At 41.3% G+C, this 27,391-nt stretch overlaps 1 protein-coding gene across 5 annotated transcripts; it reads left to right on the forward strand.

Moving 5' to 3' along the window:
* The first annotated feature begins 29 nt into the window (after nucleotides 1-29).
* Ipk2 (Inositol phosphate kinase 2) lies at nucleotides 30-25,225 on the forward strand. Of its 5 annotated transcripts, none has more exons than XM_071680415.1 (7): nucleotides 30-162; nucleotides 9,775-9,879; nucleotides 15,287-15,415; nucleotides 18,504-18,641; nucleotides 19,378-19,493; nucleotides 21,439-21,574; nucleotides 23,914-25,225. In XM_071680415.1, the coding sequence occupies exons 2-7, from the start codon at nucleotides 9,798-9,800 to the stop codon at nucleotides 24,300-24,302; spliced, it is 990 nt and encodes a 329-aa protein (XP_071536516.1). In that variant the 5' UTR covers nucleotides 30-162; nucleotides 9,775-9,797; the 3' UTR covers nucleotides 24,303-25,225. The 5 variants fall into 5 exon arrangements, with proteins under 5 accessions (XP_071536516.1, XP_071536513.1, XP_071536517.1 ...); XM_071680412.1 differs by lacking the exon at nucleotides 30-162 and adding an exon at nucleotides 1,763-1,831; XM_071680416.1 differs by lacking the exon at nucleotides 30-162 and adding an exon at nucleotides 1,763-1,831 and having other exon boundaries at nucleotides 23,917-25,225.
* The last annotated feature ends 2,166 nt before the right edge of the window (nucleotides 25,226-27,391 follow it).

Below are 27,391 nucleotides of genomic sequence, written 5' to 3' on the forward strand. Positions count from 1 at the left end.
TCCAGCCAGACAGACATCATCGAAATAAAGTCAATGGATTCTTTCAAAACAGTATTCTGATATTTTCTTCTTTTATCTCTTTGCACCCAGGAACTGCAGCACACTTCAGTTATATCTACAACTAGTATGGAGACGCATGGTGAATAATGTGTGTAGCTATAGGTAAGGGGCGTCAAAATGAGCACATTAGTATTCATCAGCCGTAAATCACCTTTTTAAAACTTAGGATTATGTAACATTGAAGAGACTTGATGTATGAATGTTGTAGAATAAAGGAGAGAAAGAATGAACGGCTTAGATCGGTAAATAAAGATTGAATTCACCTAATGATGAGAACGGGACATGTAATCATTATGTAAGATTTACGAAGAGTTTTCCTAGCCACAAACAACTGTTGTCAACTTATTGTTCATTTACCATCATCAAGGTTTCTGTATATGGTATTAGACCATAAGTAGCCATATACAACATGCTCTTATAATATGTCATACAATATAACCGCTCCCGACCATATATTTCTGCCATAGTGTGAAACACTTCATTAATACTGCATCTAGCCATTGTTGGTGTCATTGGTTTACGTTCTTCCAAACACGAAATATAATCATTATACAATGCTAGGACTCTTATCACGAAGCTCCTACAGCTTCAAGTCTGCACTACAATAAGTAGCAGACAAAGAATAGACTTTAGTGAAGTGAGAGGTTCTCTGACAGTATATATATTCATCTTTGTCTTGGTTTCCTTCCCTGAGGACAGAAGCTTGAGGAGGGTAAGTGGTGTCTCCTGCAGCTGTGGGTAGTGGCCTGTCCTGGCCTATGATTGTAAGTGGTGTCTCCTGCTGCTGTGGGTAGTGGTCTGTCATGGCACATGTCTGGAGCACAATATCCTGATGCTCTCATGTTTCCTTCCTTCACGACCTCAGGAAAAAAAATTTTCTTCATGATATCCAGCACTTGAATTTGTAAAATTTATGAAGGGGACGTATTATTGAGTGTAGCTAATAAGGGGGGTCCACTTTCACTCTCCCGTGAAGAAGCTCAAAAACGATAATGCAGAGTTGTACATGGTTTTGAGGTTTGTGAATTAATACACTGTGGTGAGGATTGGGAAGAACAGGTGCAACAAAATCAATAAAGCAGGATCCGTAGACCGTATGTGTGAATGATTTTCATAGTTTATGATGAAGGTAGACAATGACATTTTAGATAATGACTTATTGTTAGGTAAATAATGACTTATTGTTACATAAATAGTAACATATCATTTGCAGTTTTTATTTTGAAGTATCACGATAAAATCTTCCAAGCTACTCGTCTATTACAGTTCCACACACGTTCAATTTGATTTATTAACACGATAGATTCATGAAATTATATATCAATCTATATATATTTTTGGCATGCTTTTTAACTTGATGTTAAAGCGTATTTCATCTAGTCATAACGGAGATGATTATTTCATCGCCTGATTTAGACAAGGGGGTTGTTATCCCTGATTCAGACAATTTGATAAGTAAATATTTACTTGAGATGCCTTCCCCTTCCCCACATAATTTCTCTTGTCTAGTGACATTAGAACTGCTGTTTGTAGTATTGCCCCTATTTCTGTAACTATAGTATTGTTAAGTATTGTAATGGATTGAAAGCCTGCAGTCCGTATCTTATTGAGACATAGTTATGACTTGATAAATATTTAATTACTGGATGATAATAGTTGGAATCTGCAACGGTGACGTCAGAGTCAGCTGGTGGTTGGAGGTGCCAGTTAGTGTTAACAGCTGTTGTGTACAGCAGTGTGGTGACTCTGGTCGCTTTTGTGGCACTGTTGTGTAAGTGACCTTCGCTGGGCTCAACCCTCACGTGGATTACGCCACCTCACACACATTCCCCCCCAGAAATAGATTATCTTATACACCATGAACAGACATGTAGCTATTGTAGTACCAGGAAACAGCTAAGATGCTTTGAGTAGCACGAGCTGCTGCGTCGTGAGTTGATAGCATGCTCCTCCAACAGTTATGGTGGATGTTGTTCCTACCGATGTTGGGAGTGGCCTTGAGGGCTGATGTTACACGTAGCGGTGTTGTAAGAGGCCCTTAGGGTTTGTGTTGTTCCGAGCGATAATAGCACGCCCAGAAGGTGGTGTTGCTCGTAATGATGTAGGTGGTCCTGAGGACTAGTGGTGTTCTAGCCAAGTATAAGATGGCCCTGAGGGCTGGTGTTGTTCCTATCGATGTTGGAGTTGGTCCTGGGGCCTGTTGGTGTTCCTATGATGTTGGAGATGTCTCTGAGGGCTGCTGGTGTTCTTAGTGATGTTGGAGGTGGCCCTGAGGACTGATGTTATTCCTATCGACGTTAGAGGTGGCCCTGAGGACTGATGTTATTCCTATCGACGTTAGAGGTGGCCCTGAGGGCTGGAGGTGTCCTTAGCTATATTTTATGTGACCCTGAGGTCTGATGATGTTCCTGTCTGTGTTGGAGATGGCCCTAAGGCCTGATGATTTCCTAGCTATATTGGAGGTGGTCCTGAGGGCTGGTGGCGTTCCTAGCGATGTTGTTGGTCTTAAGAGCTGGTATTGTTCCTATGTAGGTGATGACCCTGAGGGCTAATCTTCCCAGCGATCTTGGAGGCAGCCCTTAGGGCTGATGTTTCTTGTGATGTAAGTGGTCTTAGGAGATGGTGTTTTGTAGTGATGTTGGAGGTGGCCCTTTAGGGCTGGCGTAGTTCCTATGGATGTTGATGGTTTTGAGGGCTGGTTTCCTAATGATGGAGGTAGCCCTAAGGGCTGGTGAACGTGGCATTGTAGGATGTGGCCCAAAGGGCAGGTGAACCTGGCAATGTAGAAGGTTTCCCTGAGGAGTCAGGCAGTGTAGGAGGTGGCCCATAGGGGCTGGTATTCCTAGCGATGTTGGATTGGCTCCTAAGGACCGTTGCCCCATCTGATGTTCGAGTAGGTCCTGGGGACTGGTGTTGTCCTTAGCAATGTGGAGGTGGCTCAGAGGGCAAGTGTTGTCCAAGTGATGTTGGTGACCCTCAGAGTTTTTGTTCTTAGTGATGTTGGAGTTGGCCATGAGAAGTGGCGCTGTTACACGCGAAGTTAGAGGTAGCTGAGAGGGCTGATATTCTTTGCAGTGTTAAAGATGGCCATAAGGACTGCTGGTCCCAACTATGTTGAAGATGTCCCAAAGCGCTTGTGTTCTTGGCGGTGTTTGAATTGGCCTTGTGGATGGAGTTGTTTCTAGCGATATTGGAGGAGGCCCTTAGGGCTGGTGGTGTTGCTAGTGATGTTGGGGCACTCGGGGTTATTGACGTTTCTCGCGATGTTGGACATGGCCATGGGGTTGGTGCTGTTCCTAGTTATGTTAGAGGTAGTCCTAAGGGTAGATGCTGTTTCTAGCGATGTTGTAGAAGGGCCTGACGGCTCGTCTTATTCTTAACGATGTTGGAGGTGGCTTTAAGGGCTGGTGTTGTTCCCAGTGATATTGGAGGTGGACTTGAAGGCTGATGTTCTTGAGGGCTGGTGTTGTTTCTAGTGATGTTGGCAATGACGACTGGTGAACCTATCGATGTTGGTGGCCTTGAGGAATGGTGTTTCCAGTGATGTTGGAGGTGGCTCTGAGGGGCCCCTGTACTTGGCAGTGTAGGAGGTTTCCCTAGGGGGATGATGTTTTAGACGATGTTGGAGGTGGCCCTGAGGGCTGGTAGTGTTCCTATCGGTGTTGGAGGTGACCCTGAAAGCCGTTGTTGTCCCTAGTGATGTTGGAGGTGGCCCTGAGGACTTATGTTCATAGCACTGTTGGAAGTGGTGTTAAGAGCTGAGAGCTGGTGTTGTTCCTAGCTATGTTGAAGGTTTTCCTGAGGGTTGATGTTCATAGCGATGTTGGAGATGGCCCTGAAGGCTGGATTTATTCCAAATGATGTTGGAAGCGTTCTTAAGGGCTGGTGGTTTTCCCAGAGATGGAGATGGCCCTGGGTACTGGTGTTCTTAGTTATATTGGAGGTGACCCTGAAGGCTTGTGCTCTGTATCCTTGTTGGAGGTAGCCTCAATGACTGGTGTTATTTTGAGAAATTTTGGAAGTTGCCTTGGGGGCTGGTAGTGTTCCTAGCAATGTTGGAGGTGATCCTGAGGTCTGTTATTGTTCCTAGTGATGTTGGAGGTGTCATTGAAGGCTGACGTTAGTGCTCTCTGTGTTGGAGGTAACTCTGAGGGCTGGTCATTTTTGTATGTATGTTAGAGGTGACTCCCAGGGCTGGTGTTGTTCCTGGCAAAGTTATTACTTTAATATTATCCCTAGGGATAGGGGAGAAAGAATACTTCCCACGTATTCCCTGCGTGTTGTAGAAGGCGGCTAAAAGGGGAGGGAGTGGGTGGCTGGAAATCCTTCCCTCTCGTTTTTTTTTTAGTTTTCCAAAAGAAGGAACAGAGAAGGGGGCTAGGTGAGGATATTCCCTCTAAGGCCTAGTCCTCTGTTCTTAATGCTACCTAGCTAATGCGGGAAATGGTGAATAGTATGAAATATATATATATATATATATATTATCCCTGGGGATAGGGGAGAAAGAATACTTCCCACGTATTCCCTGCGTGTCGTAGAAGGCGACTAAAAGGGGAGGGAGCGGGTGGCTGGAAATCCTCCCCTTTCTTGTTTTTTTTTAATTTTCCAAAAGAAGCAACAGAGAAGGGGGTCAGGTGAGGATATTCCCTCTAAGACCCAGTTCTCTGTTCTTAACGCTACCTCGCTAACGCGGGAAATGGCAAATAGTATGAAAAAAAAAAAAAAGATATATATATATATATATATATATATATATATATATATAAATATAGATAGAGATGCTCTGTGGAAGGTATTAAGAATATATGGTGTGGGAGGCAAGTTGTTAGAAGCAGTGAAAAGTTTTTATCGAGGATGTAAGGCATGTGTACGTGTAGGAAGAGAGGAAAGTGATTGGTTCTCAGCGAATGTAGGTTTGCAGCAGGGGTGTGTGATGTCTCCATGGTTGTTTAATTTGTTTATGGATGGGGTTGTTAGGGAGGTGAATGCAAAAGTTTTGGAAAGAGGGGCAAGTATGAAGTCTGTTGGGGATGAGAGAGCTTGAGAAGTGAGTCAGTTGTTGTTCGCTGATGATACAGCGCTGGTGGCTGATTCATGTGAAAAACTGCAGAAGCTGGTGACTGAGTTTGGTTAAGTGTGTGAAAGAAGAAAGTTAAGAGTAAATATGAATAAGAGCAAGGTTATTAGGTACCGTAGGGTTGAGGGTCAAGTCAGTCAATTGGGAGGTAAGTTTGAATGGAGAAAAACTGAAGGAAGTAAAGTGTTTTAGATATCTGGGAGTGGATCTGGCAGTGGATGGAACCATGGAAGCGGAAGTGGATCATAGGGTGGGGGAGGGGGCGAAAATTCTGGGGGCCTTGAAGAATGTGTGGAAGTCGAGAACATTATCTCGGAAAGCAAAAATGGGTATGTTTGAAGGAATAGTGGTTCCAACAATGTTGTATGGTTGCAAGGCGTGGGCTATGGATAGAGCTGTGTGCAGGAGGATGGATGTGCTGGAAATGAGATGTTTGAGGACAATGTGTGGTGTGAGGTGGTTTGATCGAGTAAGTAACGTAAGGGTAAGAGAGATGTGTGGAAATAAAAAGAGCGTGGTTGAGAGAGCAGAAGAGGGTGTTTTGAAATGGTTTGGGCACATGGAGAGAATGAGTGAGGAAAGATTGACCAAGAGGATATATGTGTCGGAGGTGGAGGGAACAAGGAGAAGTGGGAGACCAAATTGGAGGTGGAAAGATGGAGTGAAAAAGATTTTGAGTGATCGGGGCCTGAACATGCGGGAGGGTGAAAGGCATTCAAGGAATAGAGTGAATTGGATCGATGTGGTAATGAGAGGGGAGGATTTCCAGCCCCCCGCTATATATATATATATATTTTTTTTTTTGCTTTGTCACTGTCTCCCGCATTTGCGAGGTAGTGCAAGGAAACAGACGAAAGAAATGGCCCAACCCACCCCCATACACATGTATATACATACGTCCACACACGCAAATATACATACCTACACAGCTTTCCATGGTTTACCCCAGACGCTTCACATGCCCTGATTCAATCCACTGACAGCACGTCAACCCCGCTATACCACATCGATCCAATTCACTCTATTCCTTGCCCTCCTTTCACCCTCCTGCATGTTCAGGCCCCGATCACACAAAATCTTTTTCACTCCATCTTTCCACCTCCAATTTGGTCTCCCACTTCTCCTCGTTCCCTCCACCTCCGACACATATATCCTCTTGGTCAATCTTTCCTCACTCATTCTCTCCATGTGCCCAAACCATTTCAAAACACCCTCTTCTGCTCTCTCAACCGTGCTCTCTTTATTTCCACACATCTCTCTTACCCTTACGTTACTTACTCGATCAAACCACCTCACATCACACATTGTCCTCAAACATCTCATTTCCAGCACATCCATCCTCCTGCGCACAACTCTATCCATAGCCCACGCCTCGCAACCATGCAACATTGTTGGAACCACTATTCCTTCAAACATACCCATTTTTGCTTTCCGAGATTATGTTCTCGACTTCCACACATTCTTCAAGGCTCCCAGAATTTTCGCCCCCTCCCCCACCCTATGATCCACTTCCACTTCCATGGTTCCATCCGCTGCCAGATCCACTCCCAGATATCTAAAACACTTTACTTCCTCCAGTTTTTCTCCATTCAAACTTACCTCCCAATTGACTTGACCCTCAACCCTACTGTACCTAATAACCTTGCTCTTATTCACATTTACTCTTAACTTTCTTCTTTCACACACTTTACCAAACTCAGTCACCAGCTTCTGCAGTTTCTCACATGAATCAGCCACCAGTGCTGTATCATCAGCGAACAACAACTGACTCACTTCCCAAGCTCTCTCATCCCCAACAGACTTCATACTTGCCCCTCTTTCCAAAACTCTTGCATTCACCTCCCTAACAACCCCATCCATAAACAAATTAAACAACCATGGAGACATCACACACCCCTGCTGCAAACCTACATTCGCTGAGAACCAATCACTTTCCTCTCTTCCTACACGTACACATGCCTTACATCCTCGATAAAAACTTTTCACTGCTTCTAACAACTTGCCTCCCACACCATATATTCTTAATACCTTCCACAGAGCATCTCTATCAACTCTATCATATGCCTTCTCCAGATCCATAAATGCTACATACAAATCCATTTGCTTTTCTAAGTATTTCTCACATACATTCTTCAAAGCAAACACCTGATCCACACATCCTCTACCACTTCTGAAACCACACTGCTCTTCCCCAATCTGATGCTCTGTACATGCCTTCACCCTCTCAATCAATACCCTCCCATATAATTTACCAGGAATATATATATATATATATATATATATATATATATATATATATATATATATATATATATATTTTATATATTTTTTATTTTGCTTTGTCGCTGTCTTCCACGTTTGCGAGGTAGCGCAAGGAAACAGACGAAAGAAATGGCCCAACCCACCCCCATACACAATGTATACACACACACATGTCCACACACGCAAATATACATACCTATACATCTCAATGTACACATATATATACATACACAGACACATACATATATACCCATGCACACAATTCACACTACCTGCCCCCATTCACTCCCATCGCCACCTCACCACACATGGAATACCATCCCCCTCCCCCCTCATGTGTGTGAGGTAGCACTAGGAAAAGACAACAAAGGCCCCATTCGTTCACTCTCTAGCTGCCACGCAATAATGCCCGAAACCACAGCTCCCTTTCCACATCCAGGCCACACACAACTTTCCATGGTTTACCCCAGACGCTTCACATGCCCTTATTCAATCCATTGACAGCACGTCAACCCCAGTATACCACATCGATCCAATTCACTCTATTCTATGCCCTCCTTTCAGCCTCCTGCATGTTCAGGCCCCGATCACACAAAATCTTTTTCACTCCATCTTTCCACCTCCAATTTGGTCTCCCACTTCTCCTTGTTCCCTCCACCTCCGACACATATATCCTCTTAGTCAATCTTTCCTCACTCATTCTCTCCATGTGCCCAAACCATTTCAAAACACCCTCTTCTGCTCTCTCAACCACGCTTTTTTTATTTCCACACATCTCTCTTACCCTTACATTACTTACTTGATCAAACCACCTCACACCACACATTGTCCTCAAACATCTCATTTCCAGCACATCCACCCTCCTGTGCACAACTCTATCCATAGCCCACGCCTCGCAACCATAAAACATTGTTGGAACCACTATTCCTTCAAACATACCCATTTTTGCTTTCCGAGATAATGTTCTTGACTTCCACACATTCTTCAAGGCTCCCAGGATTTTCTTTCATACTATTCGCCATTATTATATATATACACGCATATATATAATAATAATGATAATAAAGTGTTGTGATGTATGTGCATCTGTGTGGAGATTTACAGGACAGTTGAGTAGTAAGTGGTTGCTGTATTCTTTATGGTAGATGCATTATGGGCTTGAAGGGTCTCAGAATATGTTGAAACAGCGTTTGTGTTGTTGGGATGGGTGATGTCCAAAGTATAGACAGGAAAGTGTGACTTGTCTTTGTCTAGGAAGTGTGGCTTGTGATGAGTGTATGTCTGCTCCATTAATTGAAATTCTTTTTGAGGATTGTATAATATCTACTCTGCTCTACACCTGTTTCTTATGCACTCTTCCTATTATGTGTCATTTGAATGGACCATCTACTGTTCCAGTATTTTCTGATACTTAAAGCTGCCGGCATTACATTAGGAAAGCCAATCCTTCCTTTGTCCTTTCTGAAATAAATTTTGTTTCCGTGACTCTAGCAATACTAGATTAATTTTCCCTAATTTGATTCTTAAATTCCATCTCTTTGCAATTAACTTCTTGTCCATCTGCAATTGCTTACATTACTTTCAGTTCTGCGTGACCCTCACTTATTATTCCTGACCTCTCTGCAGCATTGGTGGGGCTGTTATTTCTTTTCACTTCATTGGTATCTACCATTTTTTACCTTCTGACTGTATTTATTGCTTTCCTCCATCCCTTCCCTTGGTCTGTTACATCTAATGACTCCCTTCCTGAATTCCACTTTATTTTTAAGCTTCTTAGCCGGCCTAAGTTCTTTGCGTGATGCCTCCAAATGATATGTAATCATAACTGGTCAAACCTTTCATGTCTTGATTATGCATGCTAATGCTTCTGCTTTCATTTTTTTACTTTACAGTAACTGAGTCCATCATTTCTGTAGCCTCTAGTACTTTTTAAGTTTTTCCCAAAAAAATCATTTGTGATTTGTATGTCAACCTCTTGCATTATTAACCTCTAAAATATTTGGTGCAACCTATTTGCTGTCAAGCCCTTCAATGTTGGTTTGTCAGTCTTTATGTCTGATTTTCTGTAAAATCTCATTTTTACAAACAAGATTGATCATTTATGCATTGCACTTTTCTTAACTTTTCATCCTTTGGACCATAGATTTCCATGATTGTTCCATCTCTAATAGTGCATATTATCCTTCTGCTTCACTCAGTTTCCAGCGTGTGGTTAATCACTATTTTTTTCTTTTTACTGGGAGAGCATTTTATGCTCACATTGCCATTCTAAATGTGTGTGTATGTCATATCTTCCCCTCCCTTATCCCCCAAGAGTAGGTAATATTCACTTGTCATGTCTTTGTTACTTTTCTTATAGTTAATTATTGCTGCAGGTGCATGCAAGTAACATTTGGTTATGGTAGACAAGATTGTCAGCATGAGTGTCCTAATTCCCTACGAGCACCAGGTTGGAGGTTGGCACAAAGGAGCTCAGTCATGTGAGTAAGTCCATTTAGATTAATTAATCGTACTTTTTTACTTTTGATTTTTGTCCTTTATCTGATGTAGGCCATCATAATTTAATGTTGAAACTTTTGATCCATACATATTCTAGTGAGAATTTTCTACTTTACATCCGTACTTTGGTCAAAATAAACTTTGCATATCAGGTAATGAAGATATAAAAGTTGTCCTTACAGGTACATTATTAAATTAAAATGAAATAGTTTAACCTTGTAAATAGTTAGATGATTTCTGATTTGCTTAGAACAGACCTATGGAAAACAACATAAGTTTGAGGATATTGCTTAACATCTTGGTTCCCCTGGATGGATATTTACGCAAGCTGGACAACTCCTCCAGATGGATAACCATTCATCAAGATTTAGGCCTCTATTTCAAGGTTGCCCACCAAGCCTGGATGATTGCTGAGGAGGCATTGCATGATAATTTCTCCCTACAATTTGTCATCATCTAGCCTTGCCAATGACTATACATTTTTGTGAGTTTTCTTGAAAGGAAATTTAGTGGCTTTTAGCAAGATTTTTAGTAGCAGGCAGGTGATTCTAAATTGCTTGATGATGATTCATCTTCATGTCATGGAGAGAGCAATTTTATGAATAACAGCTATACCAGCATGGAAAGTTTACCAAGATAAGGTGGCAGGAGAAAGTGTTAACAAAAGTGGAGACCTTGACAACACTGCACCAGACAACTGAGACTGGTAATTTTGCTGTCGTGAAAGATTTTTCTGTGAATCATGTTGATTATAACAAAAATAAGTTAGGTCAATGATAATCAGCAATCAGTATTTGGATGAAGGTAAACTAAACAACTAGACATTTTCAGTATTAATTCACTTGAAACTCAGGTCTTATTCCCAATTCATAGATGCTTTAGCACAATGTGCTAGAGCATCTACAGAATTTTTTTTCATCATTAGAGTGATAGTAATGGATGAAATATACTTCTGAAATGATTTTTTCTATTGTCATATGAATGTTTTTATAGTAGGTTTAATGCAGCTTGAAAAACTGAGATTCATAGGATTGGAAAGTAACTTTAATGAGTAATAAATAGTTGAAATGCGATTTTTGGACTTGTCGTTTGCTTAAGTTGAACACAGTGGTATCTTTCTTACTGATTAACATTTATTTTTTTTCTTCTTTTTTTTTTTGCTTTGTCGCTGTCTCCCGCGTTTGCGAGGTAGCGCAAGGAAACAGACGAAAGAAATGGCCCAACCACCCCCATACACATGTATATACATATGTCCACACACGCAAATATACATACCTACACAGCTTTCCATGGTTTACCCCAGACGCTTCACATGCCCTGATTCAATCCACTGACAGCACATCAACCCCGGTAGACCACATCGATCCAATTCACTCTATTCCTTGCCCTCCTTTCACCCTCCTGCATGTTCAGGCCCCGATCACACAAAATCTTTTTCACTCCATCTTTCCACCTCCAATTTGGTCTCCCACTTCTCCTCGTTCCCTCCACCTCCTACACATATATCCTCTTGGCCAATCTTTCCTTACTCATTCTCTCCATGTGCCCAAACCATTTCAAAACACCCTCTTCTGCTCTCTCAACCACGCTCTTTTTATTTCCACACATCTCTCTTACCCTTACGTTACTTACTCGATCAAACCACCTCACACCACACATTGTCCTCAAACATCTCATTTCCAGCACATCCATCCTCCTGCGCACAACTCTATCCATAGCCCACGCCTCGCAACCATACAACATTGTTGGAACCACTATTCCTTCAAACATACCCATTTTTGCTTTCCGAGATAATGTTCTTGACTTCCACACATTCTTCAAGGCTCCCAGAATTTTCGCCCCCTCCCCCACCCTATGATCCACTTCCGCTTCCATGGTTCCATCCGCTGCCAGATCCACTTCCAGATATCTAAAACACTTCCTCCAGTTTTTCTCCATTCATTTATTTATGAAAGAAAATTAATTGGTTCTTCTTTAACATTAATTTTAGCTTAACCAATAGTTATAATTTAGCCATTGGTTCTCGCCTTATCATTGGTTCTAGACTTACCGTTTGTTCTGCCCTTAACATTGGTTCTAGCCATAGCATTGGTTCTACCATTGTTTTTACCCTTAATGTTGGCTTTAGCTGTACCTTTTTTCTAGCCTTACCATTATCATAGCATTGGTTTTATATTGATTCTACCATTGGTTCTAGCCCAATCATTAGCTCTAGCCATACCATTAGTTCTTGACTGACTTACCGTTGGTTCAAGACTGACTTGCCATTGGTTCTAAACTTACTATTGGTTCTAGACTTACCATAGGTTCTAGCTGTATTGTTAGTTCTATCATTGCTTCTACCCACAGCATTGGTTTTAGCCATACCGTTGGCTCTAGCCTTTCTGTTGGTTGTAGACTGACTTGCCTTTGGGAGATATTTAGGGAAAGGTAGGAGATGGGCAGTTTAGGAAGGGTAGTGAGTGGTGACTGAGGAGAACCAGGTGACTGAGGGAACCAGATGAATGAGGGGAACCAGATGAACGAGGGGAACTGCATGAGGGAAGGACCCATGTAACTGAGAAGAGCTAGATGGGAACCTAGTAGAGGAGCAGCTTGGTGATTGAGAGGTAGTGGTATCTTTATTGTATTTGAAAACACAAGTGACTTTAAGAAGTATTTGAAAACACATGAGTGTCTTTCAAAAGTATTTGAAAATACATAAGTATCTTTCAAAAGGTTTATTTTTAGTGAAGAGTAAGCTTAGTTGAATATAGTTGTAGAGGAATGTGATGACACTGATGAATATGTTAGGTTGCGATCTTGTCCAGAAGGAGAGTTTAAATGTTGGAATGACTCTGAATGGTCAGGGAAGGGAAATTTTGGGTGGCCACATGCAAAGCAGTAGCACTATAAAACAATAAAAAGATCTTTGTCAACTTGGCACGCTAGATATGACACAACTTTGCCAGTATGTTGGTCTTTTGTATTGATTTTTACGATATATCTCTTAGTAAGTCAATGTTTCATGGTGAATCTAAAAGAAATTTCAGAATTACTTTGCCAAGTGTGTGAATGCTGCCACCATGGCTGACAAAGACACAGCATACACAATACATCATGACTAGTGGATGCCACCAATGAGTGATACTGTAGTTCTCACTAAACATTACTAGCAACTTATATTCATTTATGTAAATCTTTGACATATTTGAAATATACTTTTAATTGGTGCTGCACTGCATTGGTTAACAACCATAGTAATGCTATCATTATGTAATTCTTTATTCATGTGAAAATGTATTTTGAGTAAAATTGGTAGTATCTGTAAATCATTTCTTCTATCAGTCCTTTTCTTTTTTAGTGTTGATGACAGCATGCTAGGGTGTTGGTAACGTTTTTTTAGTTATCTTTTAGAAAGGAAAATAAGAGGGAACAGTAATAAGCAAGATTCAGGCCAACATTTACCCACATTTATTTTGAACCACTTAACTCACACCAGTGTTTACCCTCACACATGCCCTGCTTCCATGCCAAAAGCCCGTAACAACATTCAGCAAAGTCTTTCGTACACATCACAGATTATTTGATCTTCATGGTGCTTTTGTGTAAATTCTTTTAATCCATAAATACTGCATATTGTTTTCCATTTTTCTTTAGCACTTTCTGCAACCTTCTTATGGGCAAAAATATGGTCCACATACCCACTTTCCATCTTAATTCCACCTTTTTCTTCACCTACAGTGGGTTTGCTCATCAGCATAATCAATCACAGGTTTTCCATATACTGTACCTTGCCAACTATTCTTCAAGGACTTATTCCTTGCTGACTTTAACCTTCATTCATATTCCTTTTACTTTATACCCTGCTTCAGTGACTTGTTCCTTGCTAACTTTTACCTTCATTCATATTACTTTTACTTTATACCTTGAAACAAATCACTGCTTTCTTGTAATCATCAGGCACTCAAATACACTTTTTGAGCAACTTAACATCTGTTCCACTTCCACTCTTTACCTTCTGACCATGCTACCCATACTCCCAGATTTTTGCAATTTTCAGATGTTCCTCTCACCATCCCTTTTTTAATATAGTCCTTTTCATATGAGTATTCTACATTCTTTTGATCCCCTAATGTCTCTGGTATCACAATAAAGAGTAAAGGCATATTACAAACAGTGTCCTGTCCAATAACACCATTTTAATTAATTTACAAAACTGTTAATTACAATAACTGCAAATGATAGCGTAACTAGATAGTAGACCTGAGCAAATGAGACAGTCTTTTGTGTGTTCCTGGCTACCTTACTAAAATGGGAAAGAGCAAACAGGTATGAAAAAGTTAAATGATAACCATATACAGCAGAACTTTTTAAATGCAGTTTGATATTTTCTATGTTTTTCTTGGAGTGTATAAGGAAATTGGCTTGTGCTGATATATGATTCAATTCACACAAGTTTAATTTGTTTGGTGCACTATTTTTTTTATATATAATTGTTACACACACAATTTTGATAAGAGAATTTTATAGCATAACAGGGTTTTCTAAATATGATTGATTAAGAATAAGATCAAGGGCAGATCATATGGAAGAGGAAGTGAATTAAGTTGTCCAGCAGGTGTATCATACAGGGGTGAATGTGTTGGAAGGGTATAATGAATAGATATGAGTTGAGTGAAAGGAAGGAAATGCAAGTAAGGGTGAAAGGTTAAGTTTGATGTGATGATGAGAGGTGGGAATATAGTGGATATACACGTGATGATTTATTTATTAAGGTTTTTGGAGAATGCTTCTCTCTGTCAATCTTTCCATATCTCTGGCACCCGTTCCTGTTGGTAACTGCCATCAAGGGGCTGGCCACTTATCCCTGTCCTTCCTCCCTCACATATGCTATTCCATGTGTTCTTCCACCATTTCTCTCCCTCCAGTATTCTTCCATTCTATTTCCCCGTGTCATAGGTGGTCTTCCTCTCACACCAAGCCCTTTGATTGTACTATCATACTCTCTCCTTGTAAATTCCTTATCTTGCAGTCTTTCCACATGCCCAAACCACCTGAAAGTTTTATGTTTCACCCACTTTATCACTCTACAATTCATTCCCTTTGTATTTCTTGCCATACCACATCTCTCACACACTCCTTCATTTCTTTCTTCATTCCATCTAGTCATACCTCATGATCTTCTCAAATAGCTGTTTTCCAAAGCCTGGATTCTTGACCTTTGTGATTCATTCCATATCCATGTTTCAGCAGCATAGGTCAGGGTTGGGAGGACTGTGCTGTCCCATAATCCTTTCTTCACTTCTGTACTTACCTTGCAATGGTGGCAGATGGATTCAGAAGTAGAAGAATTTGATGTATATTGATTTCATCATTGAAATATTTAGAAGAATATTCACTCAACAGGTGTATTGAAGGATCAGAGAGGTCTCATTCTGAAGCCATTAAAATTGAATGCCAATCCCACATACAACCAGAAACCGTTAGTCTCCAAGTCCACAGAGCGAAATGAAATTGTGAAGCCTTGTGATGAGGGTATGTTAACTTCTAGTGATAGACTCAGTATTCTTGATTTTATGTATCTGGCTCACTTTCCATTTTTCTGTCTGTCTCTGCTGTCTTCCAATTTCTGCTGGTATATTTCTCCATCTTTTCATGTCCTCATTATTTATCTGTATCTGTTTGCCTGTGTATCTTTGTTAACACTTATCTGTTATTAGTTTGTATCTTTCCCTCCATGTACCCTTGCTATCATGTGTATTAGATCTTTTTATATAACTATATGCTTAGTCATAATGTATGGTGTTTCTGGACTCTGCCTGCTCTGGGTGAAAAGTCTCCTTTGATGAGGGTGTATCACCAGGAGTACAGTCTCATCAAAGAACGTATCACTTCAAAGGAGTTTACATGTCCCTGTTACTGGAAGTAGCGTTGTAGGAATCTTTAGAAAGGTTTTAGGGCTCTTTCATAGAAATTGGCCCTGGGGTATTTATAAGTAGGTAAATATTATTATGTGTTGTATGTCTTTCTGTTCATTCTATATTTCCTCTCTCTCTTGTCCATGTATTTTGTCTCATGCGTTTGATTTTGGATGGAGGTGAGCAGTGTGAAGGGAACAAGTAGGACCATTGGTGATTGAAACAGATGGGAAGTGGTGACAGGCAAAGAAGAAATGGAGATGACATGAATTTAGTATTTTAATTAGAGGACTGTTGAATGTGTTTGAAGATAGGCTGGTATTTTTAGATTGTTTTAAGTGAGGGGATGTGAGGAAAGAGAGTCATGGTGAATGATTTTGTGAAAAGAGAGGAGGTAATGAAAGCCATGGGTAAAATAAAGTAGGGCGAAGCAGGTAGGGCATATGGGATTTCAGTTGAACTTCTAAAAAAAGATTTGATAGTTAAATGGATTGTTTATTAAAGACTTTCAGTGTATCTATGTCCCAGGGTAAGGTATATTGAGTTCTGTGAGGACTGGCAGAGTGCCTGTATAGTGGCAGTATATAAAGGGAAGGGGGATAAAAGAAATGGTGAAATTATAGAAGTATACTTAGTAAAAATGTATGGGAGAACAGTATTGAGAGGGTGGTGGCACTCACAAAGCATCACACTGAGGAGATGCAGTGTGGTTTTAGGAGTAGTAAAGTGTTTGCTCTGAAGTTGTGTGAAAAATACATGGAGATAGCATTTATGGACCTGGAGAAAGTGTATAGGGTTAACAGATACTTTGTTCTGTGAATACATGATAAGGGGAGAAATTACTAGATGCATTGAGGAGTTTTTCTTGTGATGGCAAGGTATGTTAGTAAGTAGAAAGGTAGGAGGGTAGGTGGTTCCAAGGGAAGGAAGGTGTATGTCAAGGGTTTTGATGTTGCCATGGCTGTTTAATCTGTTTATGGGTGGGGTGGTAAGGTAGATAGATGTGTGGGTCATGGTGAGAGGGGGAGTCTATAGTATGTTGGGGCTTTGAGGGCCTTGGAGGTGAGTCATTTACTGCTTGCATATGACATGGTTCAGTTGATGGATTCAAGAAAGGGTTGTAGAAGCTGATTTTTGAGTTTGGGAGTGTGTAAAAAGAGGAAGTTGAGAGTTAATGTGAATAAAAGTAAGGTAATGAGGTTCAGCAGGGGACAAGACATATCGCTGTGTGTGAATTGAATGGGAAGAGCTTGGAGGAAGTGGAGTACTTTAGATACCTGAGAGTGAGCATGGCATTCGATAGAACACAGGAGCTGAAGTAGATCACGGGAGAAGAGATGAAGTATTGACGGGTGTGTGGAAGGAGTGGCTGACACAGTGAGGTTAAAGTTGGGTATGTTTGATGGTATAGTTGTCCTCTCAGTGTTTTATGAGTGTGAGTTTTGGCTCTTGAATGTAAAAGAAAGGAAGAGGTGGATGTGTTGGAAATTAAATTAAAGAGGACAGTATGTGGAATGAGTTAGGTTGATAGGGTACCTATTTACATACCTATTGAGTTCCTGTGAAGAAATTTTACCATGATGGTAGGGCTAGCACTAAGTGCTCACCACAGGCCTCCGTGGTGTGTGGTTAGCGTTACTGACCATGAGTCAGCATGAGCCAGTCCAGGATTGGACTCACACTGGTCTGAATCCTCTGTGTGGCAGGTAGCTTACACCCAACTCAGGTGTTCATCCTCCCTTTGGGTTTGGTTGAGTAATGGGTGCCATTTTTAGGCTGAGGTGTGTGTGTGTGTGTGTGTGTGTGTGTGTGTGTGCACGCATAAGAGTGAAGACGTGTTACATATATAATGGGTTGAGAGTCAGGGCAACCTGAGTTAGAAACTCTCGCCCCATAACATGCAGATTGTAATCACGTCTTATTAGCCTCACTTCAATTATATGGAAACTTCTGAAGTCGATTATTAGAGATAAAATTGTAGCCTAACTGGAACAACACAGCCTGATCAATAATACACTGCATGGTTTTAGAGGGTGCAGATTATGCCTTACAAATCTTGAATTTTATCTTACATTATTCAGTAGCCACGACAAAACTAAAGCAATAGATATTATATTTCATTACTTCCAGAAAGCATTCAACAAACTCCTCCACATTAAACTGATGCACAAAGTCTTGGCCTTGGGGGTTACTGGTTGCATAGGAAATTGGTTACATGATAAGAAGTCAGTGAATAGAGTTGTCACCATGATTACCTGTTACTAGTAGAGTCCCCCAGGGATCCATACTTGGGCCTATACTTTTCATAATCCACTCCCCTGGCTTCATTTACTTTCACCTTTTGCCTTGCCACACTTAATCTTTCCTGATATCTCATCACACAAGCCTATTTTGCAAGCTCACTCGCTTTCACCACCCTTCTTTCATCCCACATCATTTTGACTTGACCCAAAGCCTGTGCAAATCTTCAACCTTGCCTTCACCAGGTAATGATCAGGCATCCTCCCATCTGCCTTTCTCTGCATATTCACATCTAACAGTTTCTCTTTTGCACGCCCATCATTCTGTACGTGATCCCATAAATCCCACACACCATCTTTTCTACTTGGTGTTTACTTGTGTTATGTCCTCTTTTTTGAACCAGGTATTCCCAGTCACCAGTCCTTTCTCAGCATGTAGATCCTCAAGCTGCTCACCCTTTTCAGAGCTGATACCTGTGTGTAGAGATGAACTTGGTTTCTACGAGCACCTGAAAACCTCCACTAGTCCAGATGACACATCCCTGAAGTCCCTAATGCCCACATATCATGGAAGTCATCAAGTTGTTATGGAAGATGGTCAAGGTAAGCTGTTCTTTAGGGCAAGGCACAACTTCAGAGAGAGGTTGTGTACTGCTGAGTTGCTTGTTGACATGACCTCGCAAATAGAAATGACTAGAAGGAGATGAAGTAAACCTGAGTGACGAGATGTCTTTTGGGATAGACATGATCAAAGGTTATTGGGGTTATTATGATCTTGGTAATGGGATGTGATATGAGGGACATGATGCGTGGGAAGGCTGCTTGGGTGAGTTAGGCCCTTTGGACTTAGCAGTGTCATTCTGTTGATTTAGGTTTTCCTAAGACCTATATAACACCCTCATGATGAATTGAGTAATTATTTAACTTCCTCCTTAGGTGTTTTAACGTTCCTGACCAGAGGTATTAAGGGAAATCTGAATGATTCAGTGATCAGAAATAAAGGTGTTTTTCCTGTAGCATCACCTGTAACAACTAAGATTGTTCATTCAGTGTGCTTAACTGTCACAGTAGGCTAACTGTTGAGATGATTAGATAGTAGAAGATGTAAAACAGGGTGAAAGCATATAGCAAAGGAGTATGTGGGCAAGTAAAGACATGATTATTTGATTAATTTTTATTTCTTAATCATAGAAATAGTGCTCATTGAAAGAATTAGTAAAGATTTTGCCTGTACATTTACTTTATGAAATTCAAGGCACCATTGCAAAAATGAAATTGGTTTGATTCAGTTAGATATGTCTAATCAGATGTTAATGCAGAAGGACTTTTCCTTGGACAGAATTCCCACATTTGGTTCTGGAGGACTTGACTGCTGGGCTCCAGCTTCCCTGTGTGGCTGATATCAAGATTGGTCATTCATTCTACTACCCTGGCAAAGAACACTATCTTCAGAAGGTGTGTCAAAATGGCTGCTCATTTTTCTTTGCTTAATTTATCCGTGTCAGTTCACCTGTAAAGTTTAGCTGTTGGCATCTGGATTTTTCATGCTTAATGATCCCCAGACTGTGAAGTTTCTTAGAACTGTTGAATGTGTTCACCATGATGGCAGCTAGATTGGTCTTGTGATGACTGACAGGAGTTTATTGGTACATATCAGAACTGGTAGAGAATATGGTACAGTCATACCTCTAGTGGACTGTCAAGTGACTTTTGATATTTGATTGATCAAGTCATTCCAGTATTTATTTTGGAAATACTGTAACCTACATAAAACTCTGTATTATTTGATTTTCTTCATATGCTTTGCTTCTCTACCAAAGAATTTGACAAGTGTACAAAGAACACTTGTAAATGAATGAACTAGGTTATGGAAGGTCAGTTAAATGATATCAAAGAACAGAGAAACTTGGATAATGTTTCATTCAGTCAATAATTGGTTTAGCAGTGTAGATTTTTCGTTAAGTAATTGACATGGCATGGGCATGATATGCTACAGTTGAGGCCATCTCATTTGTGGACCTAACACAGACCTTTTCAAGGTTTACCTCAGACATTCACATTCTCTAATTCAGTCTGTTGACAGCATGTCGACCTCAGTGTGTCACATCATTCCAATTCACCCTAGTTCATGCATGCCTTTCATCCTCCTACATGTTCAGGCCCCAATAGCTCAAAATGTTTATAAATATTTTTTTGTACTTGATTGCCATTTCTTGCATCAGCTAGGTAGTACCAGGAAACAGACGAAGAAAGACACATCCACGCACATACACATATATATACTTATATTCACATACATGCATATTTATTTATTTTTTTTTTTATTTTGCTTTGTCGCTGTCTCCTGCGTTAGCGAAGTAGCGCAAGGAAACAGACGAAAGAATGGCCCAACCCACCCACATACACATGTATATACATACACGTCCACACACGCAAATATACATACCTATACATCTCAATGTATACATATATATACACACACAGACATATACATATATACACATGTACATAATTCATACTGTCTGCCTTTATTCATTCCCATCGCCACCTTGCCACACATGAAATAACAACCCCCTCCCCTCTCATGTGTGCGAGGTAGTGCTAGGAAAAGACAACAAAGGCCACATTCGTTCACACTCAGTCTCTAGCTGTCATGTAATAATGCACCGAAACCACAGCTCCCTTTCCACATCCAGGCCCCACAGAACTTTCCATGGTTTACCCCAGACGCTTCACATGCCCTGGTTCAATCCATTGACAGCATGTCGACCCCGGTATACCACATCTGTTTGAATATAGGAACAGTAATAGCTTTCACCCAATCCTCAGACACAACCTTTTGTTTCTATGCCATATTATATATCAAATGCACCCATTACACACTTTTACCTCCAAACTTCATCTTTTCAGCCATTATCCTATCCATGCCAGGTTCCTTTCCTACCTTCAACCTCATTATTGCCAACAGTTAAAGCTCCATCACTGTAATTTGGAAGTTATTATTGATTTTCACCAGTCATGAGCTATAATCGGAGATCACCATTTAGTGAAGATTGTAAATAAACCTCACTGCTTTGATTTAGAAGGTAGCCACATGATATAAGCAGGTAGAACAGTTAGTATTCTGGAGAACATGAACAGTTATCCAAGGAATCAAACACTACCATCAGGTTAAACTGTGTGGTGTTCTTTACTCAGCCTCTATATCAGTTGGCTAAGTTTCAATTTCAGTTGCAGTAAAAGGTTATGTTTCCGAAATCCATGTCTGATCTAAATTTGTGTAGCCATAGTCCTTGTTGAAGTTTCTGCATACATATATGGTTGTATTTGATGTATGTCTTTTGTCAGATAGGAAACTTGCTTTTTAACTTTTTTTTTCTGTTTTCATGTGATGTTGCAGACCAAATCTGCAGCACAAAGAGAGCTGGGCTTCTGCTTAACAGGCTTAAGAGTTTTCCATCCTGGTACTGGTCACATAAGCACTGAATTACGACCTGATACATGCAAAAAGCTCAGCATCTCACAAGTTCTTGAAGGTTAGTTGGTCTACTTTTGGTTCATGCACCTTTAGGACTGTTATATCACTAATGAACTTAGGCTTGTCGGATTTGGTATCTAGCTGGGTAGCTGTGATGTTGGTGGCCAGGTGTGTTGCCATTATGGAAAGTGGCAGGTGGATGGTCATAATATTTATAGCCAGATGGATGACTATGATAATCGTGAGAAGGTGTAACCATGACAATGAGGGGCTGATGGATAGCCATGATACCGAGGGGCAGTTGGATGACCATAATGTTGGTGAGCAGGTTTGTGGCTTTGATAGTGAGGGGTAGGAGGATAGCTGTGATATTGATGAACAGATGGGTGGCCAAGATGGTAAGGGCCAGGTGATTGACCATGATACTGGCAAGCAGGTGTGTGACCATGATGATGATGGGCATGTGGATGGCCCAGATAGTAGCAGCAAGGTGGGTGGCTATGATGGTAAGGTAAGGTGGATAGACTTGATAATAGTGAGCAAGTGTGTGACCATGATGGTGAGGGGCAGGTGATATCCATGATATTGGTAAGCAGTGTGTGGCCATAATAATGAGGGGCATGTGGATGGCCATGATGGTGTGCCATGTAAATGACCATGATATTGGTAAGCAGGTGTGTGGCCATGATGTTAAGGGGCATGTGGATGACCATGATATTGGTGAGCAAGTGTGTGGCCATGATGGTAAGGGTAGGAGGATAGCTAAAATATTGGGGAGGTGGTAGATGGCCTTAAGGGTAAAAGGCAGGTGGATGGCTTATGATATTGGTGAGCAGGTGGATGGTTGATATTGGTGAGCAGGTGGTTGGCCATGGTATTGGTGAGCAGGTGGTAGGCCATGATATTTGTGGGCATATGGCTAGCCCTGATGATGAGGGGCAATGGATGGCCATGATAGTAAAAGATGGGTGGCTATAATGGGTAGAGGGGTATTTGGATTGTTATGATATTAAAGTGAGTAGGCGTTAGACCATGGTGGTCACCATGATATTGATTGTCAGTAAGGGTGGCCATGATATTGATAGCTAGGTATGTGGCCTTGATATTAATGGTCAGGAAGGGTGGCCATGATATTGATGGTCAGGATGGATGGCCATGCTATTGATAACTAGGTACGTGACCATGATATTGATGGTCATGAAGGGTGGCTATGATATTGATAACTAGGTTTATGGCCATGATATTGATGGTCAGGAAGGGTGGCCATGATAGTGATAGCTTGGTATGTGGCCATGATAGTGATAGCTTGGTATGTGGCCATGATATTGACAGCTTGGTACATGGCCATGGTATGGATAGCAAGGTATGTGGCCATGATATTGATAGCTGAATGTGTGGCCATGTTATTGATGGTCAGAAAGGGTAGCCATGATATTGATAGCTGGATGTGTGGCCATGATATTGACAGCTAGGTGCATGGACATGATATGGATGTGTAGATGAGTGGTTGTAATACTGGTGGCCAGGTTATTGGCCATAATATTGGTGAGCAGATGGTTTGCCACGATATTGATGATCAGAACGGTGGCCATGATATTGGTGAGCAGGTGGTTGGCCATGATAATGATTGGCCTGAAAGGTGACCATGACTGGTGCACTGGTAGGTAGTCATGCTGCTTTGGTTAGGTGGGTAGCCATGACACTGATTAGCTGGTGGATGGCCATGACACTCTTGGGTGGTGGGTGACTATGAGGCTGATGAGCTAGCGGGTGGCCATGATATTGTGGGCTGGTGGGTGATCAAGACACTGTGGGCTGGTGGGTGACTGAGACACTGGGCTAGTGGGTGGCCATGACATTGTGGGCTGGTAGGTGATCAAGAAACTGTGTGCTGGTGGGTGATCAAGACACTATGGGCTGGTGTGTGACCATGACACTGTGGGCTGGTGGGTCACCAAGACACTGTGGGCTGGCGTGTGGCTATGACACTGTGGACTGATGGGTGACCATGATACTGTGGGCTGGTGGTTGGCCATGACACTGTGACATTGCTGAATGTGATGGTTCACAATGGGTGTGGGTTATTTAAGAAATTCATATTTTGTAATTATTTTTTCTTACATTAGATGTTTGCTTACATAACTTCATGTTCCAAGATACATAGTCTTGAGCCACACATTGAATGAACATGAATGCCTTGTGGTCAGTGACTCATAATGCACCTAAACTAACTTATGCTGTGTTACAAAAGATTTTTCTGTGGTGGCCCACATCCATTTAGGTAGGTAGCTTTATCAGGTCTTTCAAGTAGTACTTGCCAAATGATAGGATTAGAGAACATAATATCTCTTTGTATGGTGGATGGTTACTTATCATTCACCAAGAACACTGATTCAGCAGGTCTGGAGACATTTTGTCAGCAAGACCTCGGCTATGGCAGTGATCTTCGTCAGGCCCTCGTTACTCAGCTCCTTTGCATTCACGAGTGGTTCCTCAAGCAACGTAGTTACAAAATACGTTGCAGTTCCATACTCATGGTCTATGATGCCAGCCAGTTGGCAACTGGGCAGCAGATACTACAATCATCAGAAGCTGCATCTGTAACACCACAACTAAATAGTGAAGCAGTTTTATGTGAATTAGATCCCAAAGTAACTGTTAAAATGATTGACTTTGCTCATGTACTTTATTCTTGTGGTGAAAGAGATGAAAATTATATATTTGGCTTAGAAAATCTGATTAAATTTTTGACAAAACAGATGAATAGAGAGACACCTAATGATTGATCTTTTGACTGAATTTTGATCTTTTATTATGTTAGGTGGTCCGGACATGGAAAACATGGAGGTCGCTACCATCCAATCCACTCTTTATTTTTCCCATCAGATTGTGATAAAATCTATAATTTCCCCAGGATTCCTATAGCTCCAAGGTTACACTTCCAGAAGCAGGGAAATAAAGGCCTTCTTTGGAATGAGTTCTTCATTTGGGGTTAACCACAGGCAAGCAGAATCCAGCAAACCTATTTATTCATAATGACCTCAGGGTCAGTTTCTCTGAAAGAATCCTGATGCTACCCAGGACCTCTCTCAAGGTTCCTGGAGCCCAAGGGTAATTTCCTAGTAGCACAGGAATGTAGACTCTTTTGGAGTGAGCAGTTCTTTGACAAGATTTTACCCCTAGTGATACAACTTTGCCAAAGGTAACTTTCCACTCATGGTGTAATCTCTTGCTTGTGGAGTCCAGGAACACCTCGCAAACGCGGGAGACAGCGACAAAGCAAAAAAAAAAAAAAAAATATACTTCCCACGTATTCCCTGCGTGTCGTAGAAGGCGACTAAAAGGGAAGGGAGCGGGGGGCTGGAAATCCTCCCCACTCGTTTTTTTTTTTTTTTTTTTTTTGCTCCAAAAGAAGGAACAGAGAAGAGGGCCAGGTGAGGATATTCCCTCAAAGGCCCAGTCCTCTGTTCTTAACGCTACCTCGCTATCACGGGAAATGGCGAATAGTATAAAAAAGAAAAAAAAAAATATATATATATATATATATATATATATATATATATTTTTTTTTTTTTTGTCGCTGTCTCCCGCGTTTGTGAGGTAGCGCAAGGAAACAGACGAAAGAAATGGCCCAACCCACCCCCATACACATGTATATACATACGTCCACACACGCAAATATACATACCTACAGACCTTCTGTTTCCCATTTTAGAAAGTTAAAAAATACAAGGTAGGGAGGATTTCTGGCCCCCCGCTCCCGTCCCCTCTAGTCGCCTTCTACGACACGCGAGGAATGCGTGGGAAGTATTCTTTCACCCCTATCCCCAGGGATAATATATATATATATATATATACATATATACATACACATACATACGCACATATACACACACACACACACACACACACATATACATATATATACATATGAAAAATGTAAGAAATAATTTAGAAAACTGAAACTTCTAGCTTGAAATGAAATGAAAAAATGAATGTCACATAATGGTTTAACCTCTGGCTATGGAAAAGGGAAATGTATAATTTATTTACACAAACGTCGATAGTAGTTCTCATCAATTTAACCACTGTATCAATAAGCTTCAATGTCTAAGCTACATATATATATATATATTTATTTATTTATTTATTTATTATACTTTGTCGCTGTCTCCCGCGTTTGCGAGGTAGCGCAAGGAAACAGACGAAAGAAATGGCCCAACCCCCCCCATACACATGCATATACATACGTCCACGCACGCAAATATACATACCTACACAGCTTTCCATGGTTTACCCCAGACACTTCACATGCCTTGATTCAATCCACTGACAGCACGTCAACCCCAGTATACCACATCGCTCCAATTCACTCTATTCCTTGCCCTCCTTTCACCCTCCTGCATGTTCAGGCCCTGATCACACAAAATCTTTTTCACTCCATCTTTCCACCTCCAATTTGGTCTCCCTCTTCTCCTCGTTCCCTCCACCTCTGACACATATATCCTCTTGGTCAATCTTTCCTCACTCATTCTCTCCAGGTGCCCAAACCACTTCAAAACACCCTCTTCTGCTCTCTCAACCACACTCTTTTTATTTCCACACATCTCTCTTACCCTTACGTTACTCACTCGATCAAACCACCTCACACCACACATTGTCCTCAAACATCTCATTTCCAGCACTTCCATCCTCCTGCGCACAACTCTATCCATAGCCCACGCCTCGCAACCATACAACATTGTTGGAATCACTATTCCTTCAAACATACCCATTTTTGCTTTCCGAGATAATGTTCTCGACTTCCACACATTCTTCAAGGCCCCCAGAATTTTCGCCCCCTCCCCCACCCTATGATCCACTTCCGCTTCCATGGTTCCATCCGCTGCCAGATCCACTCCCAGATATCTAAAACACTTCACTTCCTCCAGTTTTTCTCCATTCAAACTCGCCTCCCAATTGACTTGACCCTCAACCCTACTGTACCTAATAACCTTGCTCTTATTCACATTTACTCTTAACTTTCTTCTTCCACACACTTTACCAAACTCAGTCACCAGCTTCTGCAGTTTCTCACATGAATCAGCCACCAGCGCTGTATCATCAGCGAACAACAACTGACTCACTTCCCAAGCTCTCTCATCCCCAACAGACTTCATACTTGCCCCTCTTTCCAAAACTCTTGCATTTACCTCCCTAACAACCCCATCCATAAACAAATTAAACAACCATGGAGACATCACACACCCCTGCCGCAAACCTACATTCACTGAGAACCAATCACTTTCCTCTCTTCCTACACGTACACATGCCTTACATCCTCGATAAAAACTTTTCACTGCTTCTAACAACTTTCCTCCCACACCATATATTCTTAATACCTTCCACAGAGCATCTCTATCAACTCTATCATATGCCTTCTCCAGATCCATAAATGCTACATACAAATCCATTTGCTTTTCTAAGTATTTCTCACATACATTCTTCAAAGCCATTCTTCAAAGGTTTGAAGGAATAGTGGTTCCAACAATGTTGTATGGTTGCGAGGCGTGGGCTATGGATAGAGTTGTGCGCAGGAGGATGGATGTGCTGGAAATGAGATGTTTGAGGACAATGTGTGGTGTGAGGTGGTTTGATCGAGTGAGTAACGTAAGGGTAAGAGAGATGTGTGGAAATAAAAAGAGCGTGGTTGAGAGAGCAGAAGAGGGTGTTTTGAAGTGGTTTGGGCACATGGAGAGAATGAGTGAGGAAAGATTGACCAAGAGGATATATGTGTTGGAGGTGGAGGGAACGAGGAGAAGAGGGAGACCAAATTGGAGGTGGAAAGATGGAGTGAAAAAGATTTTGTGTGATCGGGGCCTGAACATGCAGGAGG

Source organism: Panulirus ornatus, chromosome 31 (assembly GCF_036320965.1).
Source record: "Panulirus ornatus isolate Po-2019 chromosome 31, ASM3632096v1, whole genome shotgun sequence".
NCBI lineage: Eukaryota > Metazoa > Arthropoda > Malacostraca > Decapoda > Palinuridae > Panulirus > Panulirus ornatus.

What these genes read in the sequence shown, in the direction of transcription:
- Ipk2 (XM_071680415.1), top strand. Translation starts at nt 9,798, where the DNA reads ATGGTAGACAAGATTGTCAGCATGAGTGTCCTAATTCCCTACGAGCAC. An exon ending in GCACAAAGGAGCTCAGTCAT is followed by an intron (nt 9,880 to 15,286) that starts GTGAGTAAGTCC and finishes TTCACTCAACAG; the next exon opens with GTGTATTGAAGGATCAGAGA. An exon ending in AAGAACACTATCTTCAGAAG is followed by an intron (nt 19,494 to 21,438) that starts GTGTGTCAAAAT and finishes GTGATGTTGCAG; the next exon opens with ACCAAATCTGCAGCACAAAG.